The following is a 25,435-nucleotide window of genomic DNA, read 5'->3' on the forward strand; positions in this document are numbered from 1 at the left end:
ACTGTTTGAAAGTATTCTAAAGGAATACAAAATGGTTGGAGTGTTAAATGGGATAAGTGCCCATGCATTTTGCTACTGGAAGCATCCAACTGTGCCAATATAGAACTCTGTGGCATGCAGTTCAGAATTGCATCCCTGCTGTTTTTGTTTAGTCACAGTTTACAGCATTAACTAACATCACTCTTGTGTGCTGCAATACTGAGCAGTGATGCAAATATTGATTCTCAGTCTTTTGGACACACTTGATTTTTTTTCTAATTACTGCTGCAGACTAAGGTGTCCAAGCTCGCTGATCCTTTTCTCAAGAAAATCAATTTGTCTCTGATATATTAATTGGAAATATTCAAATTATTTTATTCCTGTTCAGACTGCAAAACTTGTCATGTGCACGGTTAGCTTTGCGGCAAACACATCAGAAGGCTGTGAGTGCACATTAACTGCCGAATGAGGCTCAGCCTTCCCACTTTCACAGGCGCAAATTATCAATAAAATCTGGTCTGCAGCTATCACAGCGTGATTCTCTGCCGGCACCAGAAACGGTGGCAACGTTAGTGAAATGTGGCGGCTCTTTTTAAAATGCAATAATATTGTGTTACAGTTCTCTGACAGATGTATTTTTTTAATTTTTAAGTGCTAATTTTCAGGCATTTAGTTTGGGAGATGTGAATTAGACCATAAGACATAGGAGCAGAATTAGACCATTCAGCCCATCGAGTCTGCTCTGCCATTCCATCATGGCTGATTTATTATACCTCTCAACCCCATTTTCCTGCCTTCTCCTCCATAACCTTTGATGCCCTTTCTAATCAAGAACCTATCACCATCCAGTTTAAATATATACAATGACTTGGTCTCTAGGCCAATTTTTTCCTTGTCCTTTCAGCTGTACTTTAAAAGTACAAGCTCTGTTTGCAGTTATGCCTGAGTCAAATAGTCTTTTGCCTTCTGTTTTGGTATGCAATTAACATGATAGAGGGGGAATGTGATGCAGAAAAATGTATCTTCCCTGCAAAAATTGAAGGAGGTTGTATGAAGAAGATTATAATGGTCAATATTTCTAACCCAAAAGAAATATGCTGGGGATATTCCCCATCCACTTGGACATTCAAGATTATTTAATATAATTTCCAGTACACAAGTGTAAAGGAGAACAAAATAACTATTGCTCCAGATCTGATGCAGTGCAAAAAAACACAATAAGTTAAAGAACATGATAATTTGAAAAACACAATAAATATAAATTCAAAAGCTAGCTTATATACATAGATTGTATGTCCATAAAGGGACAGTAGGCATGGATGTCTGTACATAAGGTGACTGACAGGAAATGATAAAGTAGTGGATGGAGGTGTTGATTAGCTTTACTGCTTGGGGAAAGTAACTGTTTTTGAGTCTTGTGTTCCTGGTATGGATGCAATGTAACCTCGTCCCTTATGAAAATTGGATAAACAACCCATGAGAAGGATGGATGTGATTCTTCATTATGTTGCTGTTTTTGGTTACCCGTTGTAGAGCCTTCCTGTCCACCACAGTGCAGTTTCCGTACCGTATAGTGATGCAGATTGTTAGGATGTTCTCTGGTTTCGGGTTAGTTTTGCCGCTACACTCTCTACTGCGGATTTGTAGAAGGACTCATTGAAGGACAATTTGCTTTGACAGTAATTCATAATAATAATAATAATAATAAGTACTTTATTGATCCTGAGTGGGAAATTATTACAGCAGCAACATTTAAAAACACACTTAGCAATAATAATGAGTATAATAATATTAACAAATAGTAAAGTACAGAATAATGATATACACAATAATAATTTACCGATGTGCAATAATAATGTAGGAAATAATAAAACAGAGACTATTGTACTATGATGTGTGTTCTCCTGTCACACAGAAGTGAACTGTTGTATATACTTCACAAATACGAGGAAATCTGTAGATGCTGGAAATTCAAGCAATACACACAAAATACTGGTGGAAAGCAGCAGGCCAGGCAGCATCTACAGGAAGTACAGTCGACGTTTCGGACCAAAACCCTTCGACCTGACAGAGGGTCTCGACCTGAAACATCGACTGTACTTCTCCCTATAGATGCTGTCTGGCCTGCTGTGTTCCACCAGCATTTTGTGTGTGTTGTATATACTTATTGCATTTGGTAGGAAAGATTTTCTGTAATGATCCTTGTGAGAGCAGAGCTGAATGAGTCTGTTCGAAAGGGTGCTCTGCTACTTATTCAGTAGGTCATGGAGAGGATGTGCCTGATTGTCCATAATGGATAATGGTTTGTTTAGTGACCTCCTCTCCACCAGTAATTCCAAAGGGTCCAGGTTGTAGCCAAGGATGGATCCAGCCTTTTTGATGAGTTTATTTAGTCTTTTTACATCACCAGCGCCAATGCTGCTCCCCCAACATAAAGCCACAAAGAAGATTACACTCACTACAACAGACTGGTAAAAGATCTCCAACATCCTGCTGCACACATTGAATGATCTCAGCTTCCTTAGAAGATAGAGTCTGCTTATCCCCTTCTTGTAAGCAGCCTTGGTTTTGGTTTTCCAGTCAAGTCTGTTGTTGAGTTGAACACCCAAGTGTTTGTACTCCTCCACCACCGCAACTTCTTCTCCTAGAATGCACACAGGACTCGTCAGTCCTCTTCCTCCAAAAATCGTCGCCATCTCCCTGGTTTTGGCTACATTCAGGAGCAGATGATTCCTCTTGCACCACTCCACAAACTTGTCCACCAGTCCTCTGTACTCTGACTCCTGCCCATCACCCAACCACTGCAGTGTCATCAGAGAACTTCTGCAAGTGATGACTTAGATTTGTGCTTAAAGTCTGAGGTCTACAGTATGAACAGAAACAGAGACAGGACAGTCCTTTGTGGTGCTCCAGTGCCACTCACCATCATCTCAGACAGAGAACCTCTGTACAAACTGGGGTCCGGCCAGTAATCCAGAAGTTAGTGGATTTGGCTACTCCTATCCTTTTGCAGCTTCTCACTCATTTAGATTGTATTGAAGGCAGTAAAGAAATCAAAAAATATGATTCTCACAATGCCACCAGCATCATCCAGGTGGGAATGAGCTCTCTGTAACAGGTAGATGATGGCATCATCCACTCCCACATGAGGCTGGTAGGCGAACTGTAAAGGGTCCAATGAAGATCTCACTTGTGGTCCAAGGTTAGTCAGGACTAGCCTCTGCAGCACCTTCATCACATGAAATGTGAGGGCAATTGGTCTGTAGTCATTTTCAGATGGAGTCACCTTCTTTGGTATAGGAACCTAGCAGGATGTCTTCCATAGCACCAGTATCTTTTCCTGACTCAGACTCAGATTGTAAAGGTGCTGCAAAATACCAGACAGCTGCCTTGCTCAGGTCTTCAGTACCCTGGGGCTGATACCGTCCAGTCCAGCAGCCTTGCCTTGATGTGGTCTCTGTAGCTGTCTCTTAACCTGACCTGCAGTCACAGTCAGGCGGGGTAGGGTGGTCATTCCCATGGAGGCAAGGTACTCCAAAGTGAGGGGTTTGGAACTTAAGTACTCACCAGAGGGGTGGAGGAAGGATGCTTTGGGGGTAGGGAGGGTGTGTGGTTTTAGCAAATGGGGGAGGGGACTGCAGGTGGTCTCATGCTGAACCTGTGAAAAACAAGTTCAATTCATTGGCCCTATCCAGGAAGCCCTTGATCTTCCTTTCCTTAACCTTGATTCCAGTGTTCTGCTTCATGCCTGAGCACACATCCCTTATGCTATTCTGCTGGAACTTGTACTTCAGCTTCCTCTTGTAGAATTCTTGCACTCCCTCAGCTTCACCTACAAAGGCATGGAGTATGTCTACCTCTTTGGCACCAGGATGACACTTGTCACTGAAGAGTGTAGATTGGAGGGAGTTAGCTGGGGGAAGGATGAAGGTGGGAGGCATGCAGCTAGGGGAAGTCCCTGCCATTTACCATTCACTCTACCATATCAAGTGGTCAGTCAGAGACTTTTTCTCAGGGCAGAAATGACTAATATGAGGGGGCATTATTTTGGGGTGATTGGAGGAAAGTAGAAGGGATAGGTCAAAAGTAAACTTTTTTACACAGCGAGTGGTGAGTGTGCAGAACATCCTGCAAGCAGTGGAGGTAGAGGCAGAATCATTAGGGACATTTAAGAGATCCTAGATGGGAACATGGGTGAAAGAAAATTGAAGGATTATGTGAGCGGGGAGAATTAGATTGATCATAGAGTATGTTAAAAGGCTGGCACAACATTGTGGGCTGAAGGGACTGTACGGTGATGTACTGTTCTGTTCTGTGTTCTACTTTGACAAATGTTTAGCTTTTTATCAGCAGAAGGTGCCAAATTTGATGACAGATTCTTCAACTCTACCCCATGGAGCTACAAAAGAGTCATCCTTCAAAAGTTGTGTGGAGAGAGTATTAAGTAGATTGGACCTGTTCCTGGAGGTTTGCTCACCTGGCAATTGGTGCATTCCATAAACTGCTGTTTAACAGCTTTATCTTTTTCCTACCATAAATAGCTGTTGACAGCTACTGTCCTAGGTATGAAAAGTGCTATAAGGAAGCTTGTAGATCTGTGTGCGCATTCATTATGTTATTCTCTAAATTTATCACTTGCTTGGCTCCACCTTTCATCATCCCCAATCCAAGCTGAGCTGTGGAGGTCAAGGCATTAGCTGTATTTAAGGCAGAAATTTTTAGTATCGTGATTGAAAGTGGCTGCATTAGGTTGATCTGATGGTTAAGAAGGCATACTTGTCTTTATTAATTGAGCCATTGAGTTCAAAAATCTTATGTTATAAAACTAGGTAGGCTGCATCTGGAGTATTACTACACAGTTCTGGAAGGCCCGTTATAGGAACAATGTTGAGTCTTTTGAAAGAGTGCAGAAGAGAAATTCGAGAATGTTGCCTGGGTTAGAGGGCATGTGCTATAATGAGGTGAGACAAACTGTTTTTCTCTCTGGACTGGTGGAAGCTGAAGGTAGATCTGAAGAGGTTTATAAGATTATGAGAGGCATAGATATTATGGACAGACAGTACTGTATCTCTTTCCAAGGGTTGAAATGTGTAATTCTATAGGGCATGTAATTGAGGTGAGAGGGGGCATATGAATGTGTTAGTAATGAAGGGTGTGGACATTGTGTAGCCAGAAGTGATTAGTTTAGTTGGCCATTTGATTACTAATTTAATTGGTCTGGCACAACATTGTGGGCCAAAGGGCCTGTTTCTGTCCTGTTCTGTGTTCTCTGTATGAGGGTTAAGGGTTATTGGCAGAAAGTGTGAGAATGGGGTTGCAAAAAATGACCACCCATGATTGAATGGGAGAGCAGAGTTGATGGGCTCAATTGGCTAATTCTGCTCCTATGTCTTAATCTTATTATCAATTGAATTTAAGTTTTACATCTTCTACAGTGGGATTTATATTTGGGTCTCTAGATTGTTTGGCCTCTGGGCTACCAGGCCTGTATAAAGTAGCTGTTGTATTGCCGTACTATTTACCAGACTGTTAATAAGACTCTTGATTCAGTTTGTTAGGTTGTGAACTGAAAATTATCAGTATAAAATCCATCATAATCTTTGCATATTCTACGGGAAAAAAGTGCAGTTTGTGCAGTGAAAATTATGACTGAGAGAGTGCTCAGGAAGCTTAAAGGTCTGAGGCTGGATAAATCTCCTGGACTTGATGGAATGCACCCTCGGGTTCTAAAGGAAGTAGCTGGAGAGATTTTGGAGGAATTTTGGCATATCGGTTGACTGGAAAATTGCAAATGTTACTCTGCTATTTAAGAAGAGTGGGAGGCAGCAAAAAGGAAACTATAGACCTGTTAGCTTGACATCAGTAGTTGAGAAGTTGTTGGAATCGATTGTTAGGAATGAGAGTACCTGGAGGCACATGACACGATAGGCCAAAGCCAGCTTGGTTTCCTGAAAGAAAATCCTGCCTGACTAACCTGTAAATTTTTGAGGAAATTACAAGCAGGGTAGACAAAGGAGATGCAATAGATGTGGTGTACTTGGATTTTCAGAAGGCCTTTGACAAGGTGCCAAACATGCGGCTGCTTCTTAGCAAGATAAGAGCCCATGGAATTGCACAGAAGTTACTAGCACGAGAGGAGCATTGGCTGGTCGGCAGAAAAAAAAAGGGATCCTATTTTGGCTGGCTGCCAATTACCAGTGGAGTTCCACAACGGTCGATGTTGGGACCGTTGCTTATTACGATGTATGTCAATGATTTGGAATATGGGATTAATGGATTTGTGGCTAAATTTGCTGATGATACAAAGATAGGTGGAAGTGAGGGTAGTGTTGAGGAAACAGAGAGTCTGCAGAGAGACTTTGATAGTTTAGGGGAATAGGCAAAGAAGTGGCAAATGAAGTACAGTGTTGGAAAGTGTATGGTCATGCACTTTGGTGGAAGTAATAAACGGGCAGACTATTATTTAGATGGGGAGAGAATTCAAAATGCAGAAATGCAAAAGGACTTGGGGGTTCCTGTGCAGGATAGCCTAATGGTTAACCTGCAGTTTGAGTTGGTGGTGAAGAAGGCGGATGCAATGTTGGCATTAATTTCTAGAGATACAGAATATAAGAGCAGGGATGTGATGTTGAGGCTTTATAAGGCACTTGCGAGACCACTGTTGGAGTATTGTGTGCGGCTTTGGGATCCTTATTTTACAAAAGATATACTGACATTGGAGAGGGTTTAGAGAAGATTCACGAGAACAATTCCAAGAATGAAATGGTTACTGTATGAGGAACGTGTGGCAGCTCTTAGGCTGTATTCCCTGGAGTTCAATGGGGAATGGTGGGGGGGGGGAGGGGGGGGGCGGAATCTCATAGAAATATTCTGAATGTTGGAGGGCCTGAACAGATTAGATATGGTCAAGTTATTCCCATGGTATAGGAATCTAGGACAAGAGGGCATTACTTCAGGATTGAAGGACGTCCATTTAGAACAGAGATGCGGATAAATTACCTTAGTCAGAGGGTGGTAAATCTGTGGAATTCGTTGCCACAAGTGGCTGTGGTGGCCAAGTCATTGGGTGCATTTAAGGCAGAGATAGATAGGTTCTTGATTAGCCAGGGCATCAAAGGGTATGGGGAGGCAGGGGAGTGGGGATGACTGGAAGAATTGGATCAGCACATGATTGAATGGCAGAGCAGACTCTGCTCCTTTGCCTTATAGTTCACTCTTTTGTCTTATTCAGTCCATGGTTCTCAAACAAAAGTTGAGTTCTGATTATAAAATGTCTCATTGAGACCTATTTTTAACATTTTAAAATTTTTCAAATTTTGCATTCTTAAAACATTAAAAGGTTGAATGGTATTTTTGGCAATAATAGTGGTGTACTTTTACAGGAACTTATGAAGTTGCTATCTGTTCTTTTCATGTGGCTCTTAATAAATTTCCAAAAAGACATCATGAGCATTTGGAAAATTTATTTAAACGTTACACAATCATGCTTAAAATGCTGGAGAAACTCAGCAGGTCAGGTCAGGGAGCATCAATGGAGTGGAATAGAGTCGATGTTTTGGGACAAGATCCTCTGCCAAGAAGTTCCGACAAAGGGTCTCAGCTGAAACATTGATTGTTTATTCCTTTCTGTAGATGCTGCCTGACCTGTTGAGTTCCTCCAGCATTTTGTGTGTGTGGATTTCCAGCATCTGCAGAATCTTGTGTTTACCCAATCATATCCTTTTTACAGTAGATCTCAATGTAGGTTTAGAAACTCAGAAGATATTTTTTTCTGTGATCGTTTTCAAATTCCCTCTTGCCAAAGTTCTTGCTTTGACAGGCAGTTCTTTGGCTGACAAGACATTCAAGCGACCTGGAGCAATACTTTGAATCAACTGCCAAGCAAAAATGCTGTGGGTTAACTTTTGTTTGGTATCTCAACCAGCCATCACAGGTGAAAATGGGATTGTCTATAACTGAGAAATCAGTTCACACAGGCCAGGACACAGCCTGTCAAAGCACTGCATCACCTGAGGCATGATATTTTCATTTAATTACTGTTAAAATTCCCTGTCGCATTTTGACTGTTATTTCAAGCTCAATACATTTTCCCTTTTGATTTAAACATGTTGAGGATTAAACAAGTTTAGTTATTTTTCTAAATATTTGTTTACCAATTGGCTGGATTTTAGCTTAGATTTAGGAACGCCCATAAACTTGTGTGAAAATTCTCTAATGTGTTGTTTACTATCTTTACAATTAATCTTGATTTTTAAATCATTGTAACTTGATCACTTATTTTTCAAATATGATATTTACAGGATGTATTGCATGATAAATATAAGGTTTTGCTTTTTCAATAATTACTGAACTTTGAACAGTGCTGTAATGTATAGGTGTGTAAGCTTCATACTGTAATTGTCATGGTACCTCAAGAGTCGAGTATAAAGATTTCCGTTCCCAATAATTTGGCTATATCTCAAATCACTAATACTAATAGATACTCTCTGTGTTTGGATTTATGCTTCCTGGAAGTAATATCTCATTCCAGGCTCTCAGTGGAGAATTCTATCAGCAGAAAGCAATCACATTTATTTGGCTGCTGATTTTATTACATTTTCTGAATATAAAAGTTCACATTCAAGTTTATTGCCATTCAACTGTATTTATGTATACCGCCAAAGAAAACAAGATGTACAACACAGTTCATATAACTCACACACAACACATAAGTTACTATTACTACAAATAAATTAACAAATAATAAAATATATTCCAGAAGATTGACATGTAGCATAAGGTACATTTACGAGTTAAAAAATAAACAGTATAACGCCACTGGCGCTTCATACGTGATGAGACCTGGGTGGTGGCAGGGAGTTCAGTAGTCTTACAGCCTGGGGGAAGAAGCTATTTTCCATCATAACTGTCCTTGGCCTAATGTCACAGTACCCCCTGTCTGATGGTACAGGGTAAAAGAGACTGTGTGATGGTCGGGAGGGATCCTTGACAATGCTAAGGGCCCTGCATATGCAGCGCTCCTGATAAATATCTCGGATGGGTGGAAAAGCAGAACTCACCACATGAAACAAGTGTTGGGTGTAGCTATGGATTGAGTTAATTGATTGCCTGTAAGTTGCTCTGCAGAAATAAAAACTGCAAAGTCTCTGTCCAAGGGATAGAAATTACTTTTCTATTTTTTTTTAAATCCCTGCTGATGCTTTTGGATATATCATAGGCCTGTGTTCCAAATAAGGGAAACAAAGGAATAGTGGTAAACCTTTCTGTTGTCTGAGTGAGATACGTGCCTTTTAATACTTATAGTTTTAAAAAGTGTTAAATTTAAAATTAATTAATGTCATGGTTTTCAGGATGAGGTGGTAAATTAGACTAGATGTTGGCTTCGTGGGAGAAGTCAGAATAGTAGTAAATTGTTGCCTCTCTGACTGGTGGAGTGCCATGGGGATTGGTACTGGGTCCATTGTTGTTTGTCATCTAGGTGATAATGTACTAAATGGGATCAGCAAATTTGCAGATAACAGTGGGGGCATAGTGGACAGGGGGAAAGGATATCAAAGCTTGCAGCAGGATCTGGACCAGTTGGAACAATGCACTGAAAAATGGAAGATGGAATGTAATGCAGACAAATGTGAGGTGTTAAAATTGTTGCCTACAGTGAATGACAGGGCACTGAAGAGTGCTGCGGTAGAACAGAGGAATCTGGAAATAGATTCATAATTGTTTTAAAGTGGCATCACAGTTTTTGGCACATTTACCTTTATAGATCAATATTTTGAGTACAATTGAGATGTCAATTTGAAATTGTCTAAGATATTGGTGATGCCTAATTTGGAGTATTGCGTCCAGTTCTTCTCACATACCCTTTGGAAAGATACCAATAAGATTGAAAGAGTGCAGACAAAATTTAGAAGGATGTTGCCAGGACTTGAGGACCTGAGTTATCTTGAAAGGTAGAAAAGATTAGGACTTCATTCCCTAGAATGTGGAAGATAGAGGGAGATTTGATAGAGATATACAAAATAATGAGGGGAATAAGTGGATAAATGCAATCAGGCTTTTCCACTGAGGTTGAGCAGGACTAGAACTAGAGGTCATGGTTAAGGGTGAAAGGTGATATATTTAAGTGGGACATGAGGCAGAACTTCTTCACTCAGAGGGTGGTGAGAGTGTGGAATGAACTGCCAGCAGAGGTGGTAGATGTGAGTTTGATTGCAGCATTTAAGAAAGATTTGGATAGGTACATGGATAGGAAGGGTATGGAGGGCTATGGTCTGGGTGCAGGTTGATGGGACTAGGCAGATTAATAGTTTGGGACAGACTAGATGGGCAAAAGGGCCTGTTCCTGTGCTGTGGTGTTCTATGACTCTAACTTCTATCATTTACAAATTGATCAAAACTTTTACCACATTGTATGTAGATTTTTTTCCTATCATCGATTCTGATGTTCAAAGTTCAAAGTAAATTTATTATCAAAGATAGTATCACCAGATACCACTGTGATATTCGTTTTCTTGCAGGTATATACAGGAAAGTAAAGAAGTGCAATGGAGCTCATGAAAAATTATAACTAACAAAGATCAATGTGCAAAGAAAGCCAAATCATGCAAGTAATACAAAATTAAATAAATAATACTGAGTTGTAGTCTTTGAGAGTGAATAAGTGTCTCTTATTATTGGCTACAGCCCGGTTGTTAAGACTCCTCAAACAGTAGAAAAGATTTCCCTATCTACCCAGTCAATTCCACAATATATTTTAAAATTTAATTAGGTCATTTCAGATGGTCTGAGCATAACAGTGACAATAGTTGGCAAAACAATACAAATCATATTCAGAATATTAAAAGTGAAACTTTTCTAATTGTGTGATCTATAATTACAGAAGAGGGCTGATTGTTATTGACCTTAAATATTAACTGTATTTCTTTCATAGATGCTGCTTGACATGCTGAAAATTTCAAGCTTTTTCTGTCTTTATTAGACTTGACCTGATTTGTCTTTCCTAAGTTCAACCTGATTAAACAAAAACAACAAAGAGTATATGTTATAACTCAGGCAGTGGAAATCAAGTCACATCAGTAGACCAGCATGCTCTCGCCTACACATTTTGCCCCTTGTCATATTTTAAGACACTTCAGCATTTTATGAACAAAACACTTCAGTGCTAAACCTTCTCTAGATGTAGAAGAGTAATGACTGATAACAAGTTAGTCGATATTTCATAACTGAATGGCCTGCAAATGAAACACCTTCATTCGGACTAACCTGAAAGGTTATACGCTCATTTAAAACAGGGCAGAAGCTCGCTGAGAATTAAATGGTGTTCAGATTAACCTCCCTGACACATTTAACAACAGATTCATCAGATAGACCTGTTTTATCAGCAAGAGAAGCTATTATTTTACAGGTTGGGGTACTGGTCCAGTCATCACTAATGTGTGCAGTTAATTTGGACATGCTGGAACTATCTCTGCTAGAGAATACACCTTACACCACACAGCTTTACAATCAATTTATTGTTAAAGGTGTTGTAATATTAATTAAAAGTGAGCAGGACTTCTATTTATTGCAGGATGTTTGTTTCTCAATAAATTTGAGCATCTTAAACCCTCAAAAGTATGTTATATATTTCCTTTAGGTGCCAAGAGGTCATGTTTGGTTAGAAGGTGACAATTTGCAGAATTCCACCGACTCCAGGAATTATGGACCAATTCCTTATGCATTGATTAAGGGACGAGTGTGTTTAAAGGTAAAAAATAACTGTTGGAAGGCGTATTACTTGACTTAGAGTAGTTTGTATAATCATAATGTTCATATTTCCTTGAAGCATAGGAGGCTGAAGAGTTACCTGATAAAGGTATATGAAATCATGAGAGTCGTAGATAAGCTGCACGGTCACAGTCTTTTTCCAAGGCTAGAATAGTCTAAAACTAGAGGACATAAATGCATAAGGTGAGAGGGAATAGATCTTAAAAATCTGAGGGGTATTTTTTTTTTGTTGGCACTGAGTGAAGCAAGCTACCAGAGGAAGCTTCAAGCCAACTGCAGCGACAATGTTTAAAAGAGATTTCGACAGGTATGTGAATAGAAAGGTTAAGAGTGTTTTGAGCCAGATGCAAGCATATAGAACTTGCTTGGACACACATCTTGATCAACATTTACAGTTTGGGCTGAAGGGCTTATTTTCCAAGCCGTATAACTGTTGTTTTGTCCCACTCTGTGGACACTTATATTAAGTACAGGAATGGAACCCGGTGGGGTCTTCTGTTGCTGTAGCTCATCTGCTTCAAGGTTCGATGTGCTGTGCATTCAATAGACAATAGGTGCAGAAGTAGACCATTCGGCCCTTCGAGCCTGCACCATTTTGAGATCATGGCTGATCATCTACTATCAATACCCGGTTCCTGCCTTGTCCCCATATCCCTTGACTCCCCTATCCATAAGATACCTATCTAGTTCCTTCTTGAAAGCATCCAGAGGATTGGCCTCCACTGCCTTCCGAGGCGGTGCATTCCAGACCCCCACAACTCTCTGGGAGAAGAAGTTTTTCCTTAACTCTGTCCTAAATGACCTACCCCTTATTCTCAAACCATGCCCTCTGGTACTGGACTCTCCCAGCATCTGGAACATATTTCCTGCCTCTATCTTGTCCAATCCCTTAATAATCTTATATGTTTCAATCAGATCCCCTCTCAATCTCCTTAATTCCAGCGTGTACAAGCCCAGTCTCTCTAACCTCTCTGCGTAAAACAGTCCAGACATCCCAGGAATTAACCTTGTGAATCTATGCTGCACTTCCTCTACAGCCAGGATGTCCTTCCTTGACCCCGGAGACCAAAACTGTACACAATACTCCAGGTGTGGTCTCACCAGGGCCCTGTACAAATGCAAGAGGATTTCCTTGCTCTTGTACTCAATTCCCTTTGTAATAAAGGCCAACATTCCATTAGCCTTCTTCACTGCCTGCTGCACTTGCTCATTCACCTTCAGTGACTGATGAACAAGGACTCCTAGATCTCTTTGTATTTCTCCCTTACCAAACTTTACACCGTTCAGATAATAATCTGCCTTCCTGTTCTTACTCCCAAAGTGGATAACCTCACACTTATTCACATTAAATGTCATCTGCCAAGTATCTGCCCACTCACCCAGCCTATCCAAGTCACCCTGAATTCTCCTAACATCCTCATCACATGTCACACTGCCACCCAGCTTAGTATCATCAGCAAACTTGCTGATGTTATTCTCAATGCCTTCATCTAAATCATTGACGTAAATCGTAAACAGCTGTGGTCCCAATACCGAGCCCTGTGGCACCCCACTAGTCACCACCTGCCATTCCGAGAAACTCCCATTCACCGCTACCCTTTGCTTTCTATCTGCCAACCAGTTTTCTATCCATGTCAATGTCTTCCCCCCAATGCCATGAGCTTTGATTTTACCCACCAATCTCCTATGTGGGACCTTATCAAATGCCTTCTGAGCATTCAGAGATGCTCTTCTGCACACCTCTGTTGTAATACGTGGTTATTTGAGTTACTGTCACCTTCCTGACAGCTTGAACCAGTCTGGGCATTCTCCTCTGACTTGTCCCATTAAAAAGGCGTTTTTGCTCACCAAACTGTTGCTTATTGGATGTTTTTAGTTTTTTGCACCATTCTCTGTAAACTCTAGAGACTGTTGTGCATGAAAATCCCAGGAGATCGGCAGTTTCTGGAGATACTCAAACCACTTCATTTGGTACCAACCATCAGTCCAGTCAAAGTCACTTAGATCACGTTTCTTCCCTATTATGATGTTTGGTCTGAACAACAACTGAACCTATTGACCATATCTACATGCTCTCATGCATTGAGTTGCTGCCACATGATTGGCTGATTAATGAGCAAGTGTATAGGTATCACAAACAAAGTAGCACACTGAGTGTAGGTAATCGTGAAGGAGCAATACTAAACTGATGAATAATAATATACAGTGTGTCATTATACTAATATAGATTGTGTTTTATAGATTTGGCCTCCACATGAGTTTGGTTTCCTGCGAAAAAGTCCCAATCAAACTTCCAACCGATAAAGGAAGCATACTGCAACGGACTAGTTCCAAGTCATGTATTTCTATTTTAAATGCAACTCAACCCGAGATGTTTTGCATCGACTTCACAAATGATTTGTGGATGAATAAAGTTATTTTTTTAAACAAGGTGCTATACTTTGAAATGTTTACAATGTTAGTTTACAGAAGAGGAGAAATAAGAATTGGAAGAAAAATGAAGTCACACACACAGCAAGGTTCTCAAATCTAGTGGAACAGTGAACAGAAGTGAGAATAGTGAACAACATCAATTACTGCTGGAGCAAGGTTTTGTTTGTTGGATCAATTATGATGCCAAGTATAGACAGTTAGGATAGATGGTAGAAAGTTTGCTGTTTGTATAATTTACCTTGTTTTCCTATTTCTTTCATGAACCACCCATACATATAACATGTTGATGTGATCTATTGTATACAGTTCCAAATACATTTAATGTTCAGAAGTGAAATTAATTCATCAAAGGAGATGTAGGGTCTTGCAGATGAGCCAATATGTATGTGGATTACACTTATGCTGTCTTTTATTGACTGTCAGAACCAGAACTAAAACCTAAAAAACATTTTTTTTAAATCATGGATTTTCACATTTCATTAATAACTTCAGGACAGAGCTCAAGTGTCCAATGTTGGTACCTGGAAGAGTTTTTGTATGTCTCATCTCTTCCCCACATTTCAAGGGCAACGGTGAAAATAACAGGTGTGCAGTAAGTTATTTATCCTTTGAAAAGCACAGCTGAAAAACTAGTTCTACTGATGTCAAGCCTGATACATGTCAGATCAGTACAAGGCAAGCAAAAATGGCTCTAAGGAACTGGATTTTTAAAAATTAAATTTCGAGGTCTTCAGGCATCCTGTTAAGTTTATTTCCTGAATTCATTTTTTAAACTGGACTCAAATTCACAGCAGGGGAGCAATTTGAGTTTATGTTCTTTGTATAATTGGTCCAAGCTTGTGGGCTTCTGGCTTAGTGACATCTGAACTTTATGGTCACATTAAAAGTGCTCCTGCTTTTTAAGACAGCAGCATTCTGAAAACAATGGCTGTTAGGAATAGTCAATTACATATAGTGTGATGATCGACTGTGTGAAATGCCTTAATTGTTTCTTGCTTCCAGTGTACATTCCTTGCTATAGTAGAGTATTCCCTTATACTTCTGAAACCTTTTCATCAGTTTGGTTCTTTTTTTTCTCATTTTTATGCCTGGCAACATATATATTATTTTTTAAAATTCAATTTATTTATTTATAAACTACTAAATCTGCTACAGAATGAAAATTAAATAACATCTGGAGATGTTGGAAATCTAAAATAGCAGAAAATGCTGGAAAAAAAACTCAGGTCAGGTAGGATCAGTGGAAAGGGAAACTGCTGTTACTTTAGATTGAAGACCCTTCATCTTTTATATTAGAAATGGCGTACTAAAAATGTCACAATTCAGCAACATAATGTTATCTTGTAAGTGGAACATTCACTTTTCAAAGCCTAACTGTAGAAGAAGAGATCATACAGAGAAAACAGCTGAGTCAAGTGGGCTACTTCAATCCATTCCTAAATTAGTGGACTGCTATGAATTAGCTCTGGCCCTGACTTCACTTCATTTCCTGGTACAATTGCTTCCTTTAACAGTGCTGCTGCCAGCTGAAGCAATCTTGCAGAACAAATGCTGGATTAACTCTCATGATAGATTCCTGAAAATGTTATGGATGAAGCTCCAACTAGAAACAGCAATATACTCAGTCGCTAAAAGAATTTGTAGTGGAACGCTGCAAATCATTCATGCAGTACTGCTCAGCTGGAAGCTGATGTACAAATATTCGAGAGAAGTGCTATGGCAGAGTCAACCTGATGTAGGATTGCACATGGATTAGTCTGGTAGACAAGATATAGACATGGCTTTGGATGGTTCTTTTGTTTATACTAGTTAGAAACGACCATACTTTGTATTGGTATTTTGCCAAATCTTGTTGCTTTTCAATAAAATATTTAAACATTTGTATTTTCTTAGTTCCTCCTTTTAAACCAATTGTCAAGATAGTCTCACACAGTTGCAGTGAATTTTACTCTAATCATGTGGATGAGGGTAAATCAATTGATGCCAAAGGAGCTTTAGATGGACACACTGTGAGCTAGATTTAGACTGAGCCAACAACAGTGTCATACTCCAGGTGGTCACAAGAGAAAACAAAGAAACACAGTGAGGGGAAAGGCAGCAATGAGTGTCACCTCATGAACACATCACATTGAAACCAGATCGATCCAATCTTCAGTTCAATAATTTATGAATAATGCTGAAACAAAACTTGATTGTTTTAATCCACCTGTTCAATGGTAATTAGGACCTGGCTTGAACATCCAAAAACTTTCCAACCAGGAAGCTCTACCGTGAGTTTTCATTTGATTTGAGATTTTCTTTTTGGAAAGCATGCTGCTTAAACCTATATTAATAAAACGTGAATATTTTGAAAGGAATAAGACAAACAAATAAAAATAACCCACATTTTAATTAATATTAAATTCTATAGTTAAACACAATTTCAGCATTCTGGTCTTGACCTTGGAGTTGATGAGAAGAGGAGTGGATGACGCAGGCAGAAATACTCGTGCCTACAGGAGCCTCAAGCCCTTTTCAACTCCTTCTGATCCTCCTTTGCAAGATGAGTTCATGTTGTTTGTTCTCCATAAATTAAAAACACTGAACATAAATGGCTGCTCCAATAATTCTGTTTGGCAGGGCAAGTCCCATACTTGCCATGAAACTACATATTGACCAATTTGGCTTTATTAAGCTGCTGTTGTATTGAATCTTGCAATCTGTTTTTGATTTGACTGAATGAACCATTTAAAACGTGACTGGACTAGGCAGCTGAGTAGTTCATTTACCCACAGTTTGCATTCCAAGTTCCCATTCTTCTATGGCTACTGAAAACAATGTGACCTAATTATCTTCCAAATAATTAATTAAAAAGAAAAGTGTAATTGAAAGATTTCAACTTCTGTTCAAGATCTCGATGCTGAGGGAACAGGTATTGCAACAGATGAGAAACAAGTTTTCTTCTGCCTCTTCTACAGGAAGAATATATTCACCACCACATCGGCAACTGTAGGTGTAGCTTTGGTCAGCTTAAAAAGAAAATATTCATAATAATCATTCATGAAGTACATTAATATGTATCATTTCTTAAAACAATTAATAGCCCCTGTACTATTTCAATGTCTTAAATGTAATAAAATGTTCCAAGCTGGAGGGGATTAAATAATATGTTCAAAGGCTTGGTTAATGGAGGAGGTTTTAAAAGCAGTTTGAAGGAAGAGAAAGGAGCTGTGGAGGTACAGAGGTTTTGGGATGCCAGAACTCAGGGCCTCAGGCTTGAAAGCATGGTTAAGGACGTAGTGATTCAGTTCAGGGTCAGTAGACGAGAACTGGTGATATCTTTCAAGTTGTAGATCTGAAGGGGAGAGGGCAAGTTATATTGAAAATCTGAATTATATTCTTAAAAAGGTGTTTGTCTTAGGAGTTCATCTGAATTGTAGTACTTTGTTTAACCCGCACAATCTTTACTGAGACTTTAGAATCTATATTCACAACCTTAGTGTGGTTATTACCAAAATTAACTCCTTAGCCAGTACTACCATTTATTTATTTAGAAATACAGTGCAGAATAGGCCCTTCCAGTCACTCCACCCCAGCAACCCCGCTTTATTTCTAGCCTAATCATGGGACAATTTACAATGACCAGTTAACCTAGCACCCAGTACGTCTTTGGATTTTTGGAGGAGACCAGCACACCCAGGGGATCATGTACTTTGATCTCTGCCCAAGTGCTGCCTCTGTTCTGGAAATTTCCCGTGTCACTGTAAAATTTAAGTTGTGCTATTACAAATCTCCTTTTGCTGGCAGTCAATCTTCCTACTTTCTATAAATTCTAACTTCCATTTGAACGCGTAAGCTGAGAGAAATAAATGTCAATTTGCTGAGGAAAATGAAAAGAAGATCATGTCTAAAATGCTAATGCCATCATCTTAAATCCCATTCATAATGATCTTTGGTCCCTCCTATTGCTGCAACCTCCACCAATCAATCCTATAGTTCTTTTCAGTTTCCCCCAACCCTACACATTTTTGTCCATTCCCTCTTCTCCCACCCTTCAGCCTACTGAACCCTGCTGAGGAATAACTGTGCAACCAACTGAACCAAGCCAGCCCTGATATTAATCTTTACCTTCAATCCAATCCATGTCTTCCAAAGGAACTTGAGCATCAACTGGCCACCTCTGTGTTAGGGCCACCTCTGAAAGATAACAAGGAACATAGTTGATCATGCACAAATGCTGCAAGTTTGATTCTAACAATTCAAAGTGATTGATTTCCGTTCAGTTTGACATGTTTTTAAATTTTATTTCTCGCACTGGTTGCATGCTGCAAACCAAATTCAAAGTATGTACAACCTTGAGATTCATCTCCCTACAGGCAGCCACAAAGAAACCTCAAAAGAACCCATTAATGAAAGACTGTCAAACACCCAAAGCAGAGAGAGAGAGGAAAAAAACAAATCATTAAAACAATAAAAGTAAGCAAATAGCATTCAGAACTGGAGTTTTACAAAAGATACAAAGTCAGGCATCACTGCAGTTGGAGCAGGCAACAGCCAAAGTTCATTACAATGCCAAGAAAATGTTGCAAAACCACAGACGAGAAGCCAGGCCAGTACTAAAGTTCAACGTAGGGCTGAGTAAATGGCACGGACCAGCCCTTCCCTTGCCTCTGATCCTGACACCTTGACCTTTGCAATCTGGCCTGGTACTTAAAAGGTCCAAACATCAGGTTATTCCTTGCTCTCGGACCACACTAGGGCCTGGACCCCATCACCATGATTCAGCCTGTACCCAACCTTTCCAATTTGGCCAGGCACATAAATCAATCAGACATAAGGACTTCCCTCACTCTCGGGGATACCTTGACTCTGCCTGCCACGACCATGCCTCTCCTGCGCTTCCGCTCGATTCCACCTGCCATGACCATGCCTCGTCTGCACCACCCTTTGCTTATCTCTCCATAGTTCGTGCTGTTAGCATTGATCATTATCACTAAGGTATTTAGCAGGTTTTTTTTGGTGCTGGTAAGTAGTCGCAGGGCATCACCAGGCTATTTTAAACCCCAAATTGTTCAACTGCTCATGCTAGTGTTTATGTCCATATCACCTTCCTCTTCACATTTACACTATTTATCTCCATCAGACCTTGTGGTGGGTCTTCTTCTCACATTCTAACCACACTTTGAGAAAGGCAGCATTTTATGAATTTGATGAAGTGCTACTTTAAATTTAAGGCCTCTCATTTTGGCTTCCATATTTGGAGATAATAAATAAAAAGTTGAGATACAGAGTGGAATACGCCCTTCCATCTCTCCAAGCCCAGAAAACCCCCAAATTAATCCCAGCCTAATCATGGGACAATTTACAATGACCAATTGATCTACTAACCAGTACATCTTCGGACTGTGGGAGGAATTCACGAGGAAAATGTACAAACTTCTTACAGGCAGCGGTGGGAATTGAACCTGGGTCACCTGTACTGTACAATTGACTGCCCCAATATCTGTAGGATTACCCAATCAAAACTTTCCCTTATTTTAAATGCTTCTGGCAAGTCATTCTTTCTCCTTTGCTTTTCAGTACAGCACGTCCATTAAACCTGATCAAAGGGATGATGTTTGAGCCACACACCCGTGAAGATTCCTATTTCCCGGATAATTCCTGCAGTAGGGAATGACAATGCAGCTCAACATTGTACTTAATCTGTAGACTGAAAAGGATCTTTTTGAATTAATTCACTTTCTTTCTTATTTCAAATCATGCACTACCTAAAAATGAAATGTTTAAATGCATTTTGATAAGGTCCAGGTGTATTTCAATAGCATTTTGCTAAAATAGACAAAAAAGTGCTTGAAAATTACACATATAATATTAGGTCATTAATTGTATATTTTAAATCAGTCTTTAAACTTACAATATAGTCAGCACTTAAGTTTTTAGTAAATGTGAAACAGTTTCGATTAGAAGCAGCGTGTTAATTAATACTTAGGTGTGAACCTGAACAATCCTGATGTTGTAACCTCCCCCGAGTTTAATTCGATGGCAAGATCACTTCCTACTGTAAGTGTTAATACAAGGCTGGTTTAGAGGTTAATGATGTCAGAATACTGGAGACAGAGAGAAAGAGAGGGGGATACTCTAGAGTGCATGGTACAGCTGAAAATTAAATCTCTGAAGGCATTGGTTTAACTGCATTACACTTTATTTTAAATAATTAAAATAGGTTTAAGGTAAGACAGGGAGAAGTTAACAGGAGTTTTTTTTTTACACAGAGAGTGTTATGCGCCTGGAATGTTCTACCAAAGTAGCTGATAGAAGCAGATATGATAGCAATGTTTAACAGCTATTTAGACAGACATGAACAGATAGGGAACAGAAGGACACTGACCACATGCAGACAAATGGGTTTAGTTTAGATTGACATGGTGGTTGGCAAAGACAAGGTGGGCCAAAGGGTCTATATATGCTGTACTCTTCTATGTTCTAACAGAAGCAGATTATACAGTCTCTGAACCTCAGATCTACAGCAAAACTCTTGCATTTCACGTAAGGTATATCCTGAAATAATGTTACAAAATAGTCCTGAGAGTTACCACTCCAGATAAAAAAAACAATTCTAAATTAAAACCTCACAGTTAAATTAATTTACCAAAATGTGTTAATCACAATCTTCAGAAAGGTGGTTCATAAATGTATTTAGTAATGTTTCTCTCCATTCTACACTTAGTTTCCGTTACGTAATATAGTGGTAGTAATTCCTTCCCACAAAACTATGCCAACACGCCACACGATAACTTGAGAAAAAACCAAGGCACTTCACAAGAGAGATGAGAAGAAGACAAATTGTTATTTTCCCCACTGTTGAGAGAGGATCAGTTGATATTGTATCACTTACCATCACCAGGAAACTAAAACGTATTCAAAACAAATCCTGATATTTTTTGCAGGAGTTTCTGGTTACCTGGGTATCAACAATGTAGGTCCTAGCTCTTCAATTAACATGTTATATTAATGCAAAGTGCAGTTACAATAAACCTGACCAGTGTGGGACAAGTACAAATTTGGAACAAGGTCTTTGGTCATCTGATTACCGGTAACTATCTACAACAGCATCAGCTGCCACTTGTTCTATCTCCGCATACTCAACTCAGGCTGACGACCATCATTAATGGCCAAACACAAATTTTGCCCTCGGATAATTCAAACCTTTAGCATTTAAAGTTGCATCCTTTGAGAGATGAGTTGTTCCTAAGTATTTGGAACAAAAGACTTAATGCTTCTCTGTAATTAAACTGCCATTTCCTTTAATCTTCCTGACTACAGAATGTATTTTACAGGTCATCAGGCAATGCGAGTAAATGCGATGACACGCCAGTTGCCACTTATGCAATTAAATACAAAGAAAATAAGAATAGGAAATACTAAGAATACACAGATTAGTCAGCATTTGCGAAGAGGATATGATCTTTTGGGTGTGTACTTGATCTCTTCTACCAATTCATGTTCTCCGCTTCCCCCTGCAAAAATATTCAGATTGTATTTGCACCTCATATATTTTCTTCTGCACTGTAAAACAGATGCTGTTGCTGAATGATATAACAAAACCAAGCAATTGCTTATTGTCACTGACTTTAATGAACGAGAAAGAAAATCTGGATTCCCAGCATTTTCTATTGTTTCATACCCTCTTGACATTTAATTGTAAATGTTACTAAGTATGAGAGATGGAGAAATTAGGATTAGATCAAAGGAAAAGTTGTCCAAAGTAACAAGATAGGAACATTTCTAAATTTTGCAAAGGCAGACCAATAGTACTCATAAAAGGAAAGCAAAATGTGTTAGGGAAAAACAATAAAAAATGTAAATATAAATATACATACATATATATAAAATGGAGAAAAGGAAATGGCTTTGCAATGCAATACGTATTTTGTTCAAGGAAGACACACAAAATTTGTTGAAATTGTGAAGAACTGCAGTCTAGTGACCATGAGGAACTGAAAGAAAAAAAAGTTAGCACTGGAGAAAGTGGCCGAAATGAATTAAATCCACAGAACACGATGATCTGCATCATATATGAAGATAGACAATGCACTGGTTTTCATCTTTTAAATTTCCAGAGATTCAAACAACTGATCGGAAAACTCCCACTATTTTTTTTTTAAATTTTTTAATTAGTTTTTCAAAACATTTTACAAAATTAAAAACCCCAAATCCCAGTGAGGAGCATTAATACAGAGCAAGGTTAAGCATACAATAACAATATGCTACAAAGGAAGAGAATTTAACAAAAAAGCACCTAAATTAAAGACAAGTGAGCTTAGTGTCCTCCCCAAACCCCACAACACAAGAAAAAAAAACAATTCCAGACCAACCACCACACAATATAGAGAGTATAAGTCCGGACAGTCAAACTCCCAGATTGTGAATACACTTAGCAACAGAGGATAATAATGCCTACTACCAGAAAAAAAAAGGGAGCTGAAAGCAAGGGACCGAAAAGAAAAAACACCCTAGTCAAGAGGAAGGTTATGAAAGTACTCGATAAAAGGCCCCCAGACCTTATGGAACTTTAAATCCGAATTGAGAACTGAATAATGAATTTTTTCGAGGTCCAAGCAGGCCATAATGTTGTTAAGCCATTGCGCATGAGTGGGCGGGGCAACATCTCTCCATCTAAGGAGGATCAAGCGTCTCGCCAGGAGAGAGGCAAAGGATAGTATTCGGCATTTGGTCGGACCCAGACATAAATCTGTCTCGCCCCAAAAACCGAACAGAGTAATTAAGGGGTTAGGTTCTAGGTGCTGATTCAGAATACCCGATAGTGTAGTGAAGACATCATTCCAGAATTTCTCCAAGCTAGGACAGAGCCAGTACATATAGATGAGAGAGGCCACGCCCCTCTTGCATTTATCACAGAGCGGACTAATGCCAGGGTAGAATCGAGATAGTTTAGATTTAGACATATGGGCTCTATGAACAATCTTAAACTGTAAGAGACAATGGCGAGCACAAAGAGAGGTTGAGTTAACCGACTTGAGAACTGAGTCCCAGCTCTCCTCGGATAAGGTGATATTTAAATCCTGCTCCCAGGCCATTTTAATTTTATCCACAGGGGCCCGTCGTAAGGCTGCTAGTTTATCTTGGATAATTGAAATTAAACCTTTACCTAGTGGATTAATGGAGAGAAATAGGTCCATAGCATTTTTCGCAGGCATTTCAGGAAAGTTAGGAATTAAAGGAGCAGTGAAGTGTCGGATTTGAAGATATCTGAAAAAGTGAGCATTAGGCAGGTTGAACTTAACAGAGAGCTGTTGAAAAGAAGCAAAGTGGTTATCAATGAAGAGATCTTCAAAATGTCTAATGCCCTTCCTGTACCAAACATGGAATGCTGAATCGAACGTTTGTAGGTAAAAAAAGGTGATTGTGTGCGACAGGGCTAGAAATGGAAAACCCTTGGAAACCATAGCATTTCCTGAACTGAGCCCATATACGCAAAGTGTGTCTAACCAGAGGATTAGCTATTGATCTGGGCAGACTGCTAGGGAGTGCAGAGCCAAGAAGTGCAGATATAGATAATTCTTCAGTGGAGCTCAACTCCATTGCCACCCAGTTAGGGCACTCAGGTTGACCGTGGAAGAAAGACCAGAAGGCAGCACAACGTATATTAGCTGCCCAGTAATATAAGCGAAAGTTAGGTAAAGCCATGCCACCCTCTTTTTTAGATTTTTGGAGGTGGATTTTATTAATTCTAGAGCGCTTATTCTGCCACAGATATGACAAAATAATAGAGTCTAAGGAATCAAAAAAGGATTTAGGAATAAAAATTGGGATAGATTGAAATAAGTATAAAAATTTGGGGAGAACATACATTTTGACATTGATACGACCTACCAAGGACATAGATAGAGGTGACCATTGTACCAGATTCTGTTTTGTAGCATATGAAAGATTGACAAAGTTTTCACGAAAGAGATCTTTAAACTTCCTTGTGACTGTAATTCCAAGATAAGTAAATTGATTATGGACTACTTTAAAAGGGAGATCACGAAATATTAGTTCTTGTGCTCCTTTATAAATTGGGAAAAGTTCACTCTTATGTAAGTTGAGTTTATAGCCAGAGATCTGGCTAAACTGGTCAAGAAGTGAAAACATTAGAGGTAAGGATGTAGACAGATATGAGAGAAAGAGTAGTAAGTCATCAGCATAGAGAGAGACTTTATGCTCAACACCCCCTCTCCAAATCCCGGTCAGTTCAGGACATTTTCGAAATGCTATCGCCAGAGGTTCTATAGCCAAATCAAAGAGAAAGGGACTTAAGGGGCATCCCTGACGGGTGCCACGTTTGAGATTGAATACTTGGGATTTCTGAAAGTTAGTTAGAACAGAAGCAGTAGGACACAGGTACAGCAATTGGATCCAAGAGATGAAACTTTGGCCGAGGTCAAATTTTTCTAAGACTGCAAAAAGGTAGTTCCACTCTATACGATCAAATGCTTTCTCCGCATCAAGGGAGATAACACATTCAGGAGTCCCAGTTGGAACTGAGTATAAAATATTAAATAGACGCCGAATGTTAAAAAAAGGGAGACGGTTTTTAATAAAGCCTGTTTGGTCATCAGAGATAATGGAGGGAATAACGGTTTCTAATCTATGAGCCAACACTTTAGCTAAGATCTTTACATCAACATTGAGCAGAGAGATCGGCCTGTACGAGGAACACTCTGTTGGGTCTTTGCCCTTTTTTAAAAGAAGAATAATAGATGCCTCATTGAAAGAGGGTGGCAATTTGCCGTAGTTAAACGAGTCAGTTAATACTGAAAGTAACTGAGGAGAAAGAAGTGAGGAGAATGATTTATAAAATTCCACAGGGAACCCATCAGGTCCAGGAGATTTCCCTGAGGACAGTGCAGAAATTGCAGAAGATATTTCTTCTAGTGATATAGGCGCATTAAGTTTGGCTTTGAAATCAGATGAAAGTGAGGGGATATTCAGATTCTGTAAAAATTGATCCACAGAGATATTGTCATTCAGGGATTCAGAGGAATAAAGCCGAGAATAAAAATTTTTAAATGCGTCATTAATTTCTAAATGATCCGATGTAAAGTCTCTGTTCTCCTTCCGGATCTTTGTAATATGTTGTTTGGCTTTAGAACGCCTCAGCTGATTGGCTAGGAATTTACCAGACTTATCCCCATGAATGTAAAAGCGGCTCTTGCTTTCGAGAAGTTGGCGTTCGACAGGTTGAGTGAAACTCCCACTATTTAAGAAAGCAACA

General features: G+C 39.4%; 2 protein-coding genes across 7 annotated transcripts in view; one reads left to right on the plus strand and one right to left on the minus strand.

Annotated features, from left to right (window-relative positions):
• The window catches only part of immp1l (inner mitochondrial membrane peptidase subunit 1), a 119,549-nt gene extending 105,374 nt beyond the window's left edge, over nucleotides 1-14,175 (plus strand). For all 3 annotated transcript variants that reach the window (XM_073049849.1, XM_073049850.1, XM_073049851.1), the window contains 2 exons: nucleotides 11,615-11,725; nucleotides 13,987-14,175. In XM_073049849.1, coding sequence (XP_072905950.1) covers nucleotides 11,615-11,725; nucleotides 13,987-14,049 — 174 coding nt within the window. In that variant the 3' untranslated portion in view covers nucleotides 14,050-14,175. The remainder of the gene's footprint in view (nucleotides 1-11,614; nucleotides 11,726-13,986) is intronic.
• The window catches only part of dnajc24 (DnaJ (Hsp40) homolog, subfamily C, member 24), a 65,105-nt gene continuing 48,218 nt past the window's right edge, over nucleotides 8,549-25,435 (minus strand). For 3 of the 4 annotated variants that reach the window (XM_073049852.1, XM_073049853.1, XM_073049854.1), the window contains exons 4-5: nucleotides 18,286-18,354; nucleotides 16,549-17,186 (exon numbers count right to left, since the gene is read on the minus strand). In XM_073049852.1, coding sequence (XP_072905953.1) covers nucleotides 17,053-17,186; nucleotides 18,286-18,354 — 203 coding nt within the window. In that variant the 3' untranslated portion in view covers nucleotides 16,549-17,052. Of the gene's footprint in view, nucleotides 10,990-16,548; nucleotides 17,187-18,285; nucleotides 18,355-25,435 lie in introns of those variants that run through there. The other variant, XR_012099403.1, reaches the window with a different exon arrangement.

The sequence above is a fragment of the Hemitrygon akajei genome, chromosome 6, assembly GCF_048418815.1.
Source record: "Hemitrygon akajei chromosome 6, sHemAka1.3, whole genome shotgun sequence".
In the NCBI taxonomy this organism is placed as follows: domain Eukaryota; kingdom Metazoa; phylum Chordata; class Chondrichthyes; order Myliobatiformes; family Dasyatidae; genus Hemitrygon; species Hemitrygon akajei.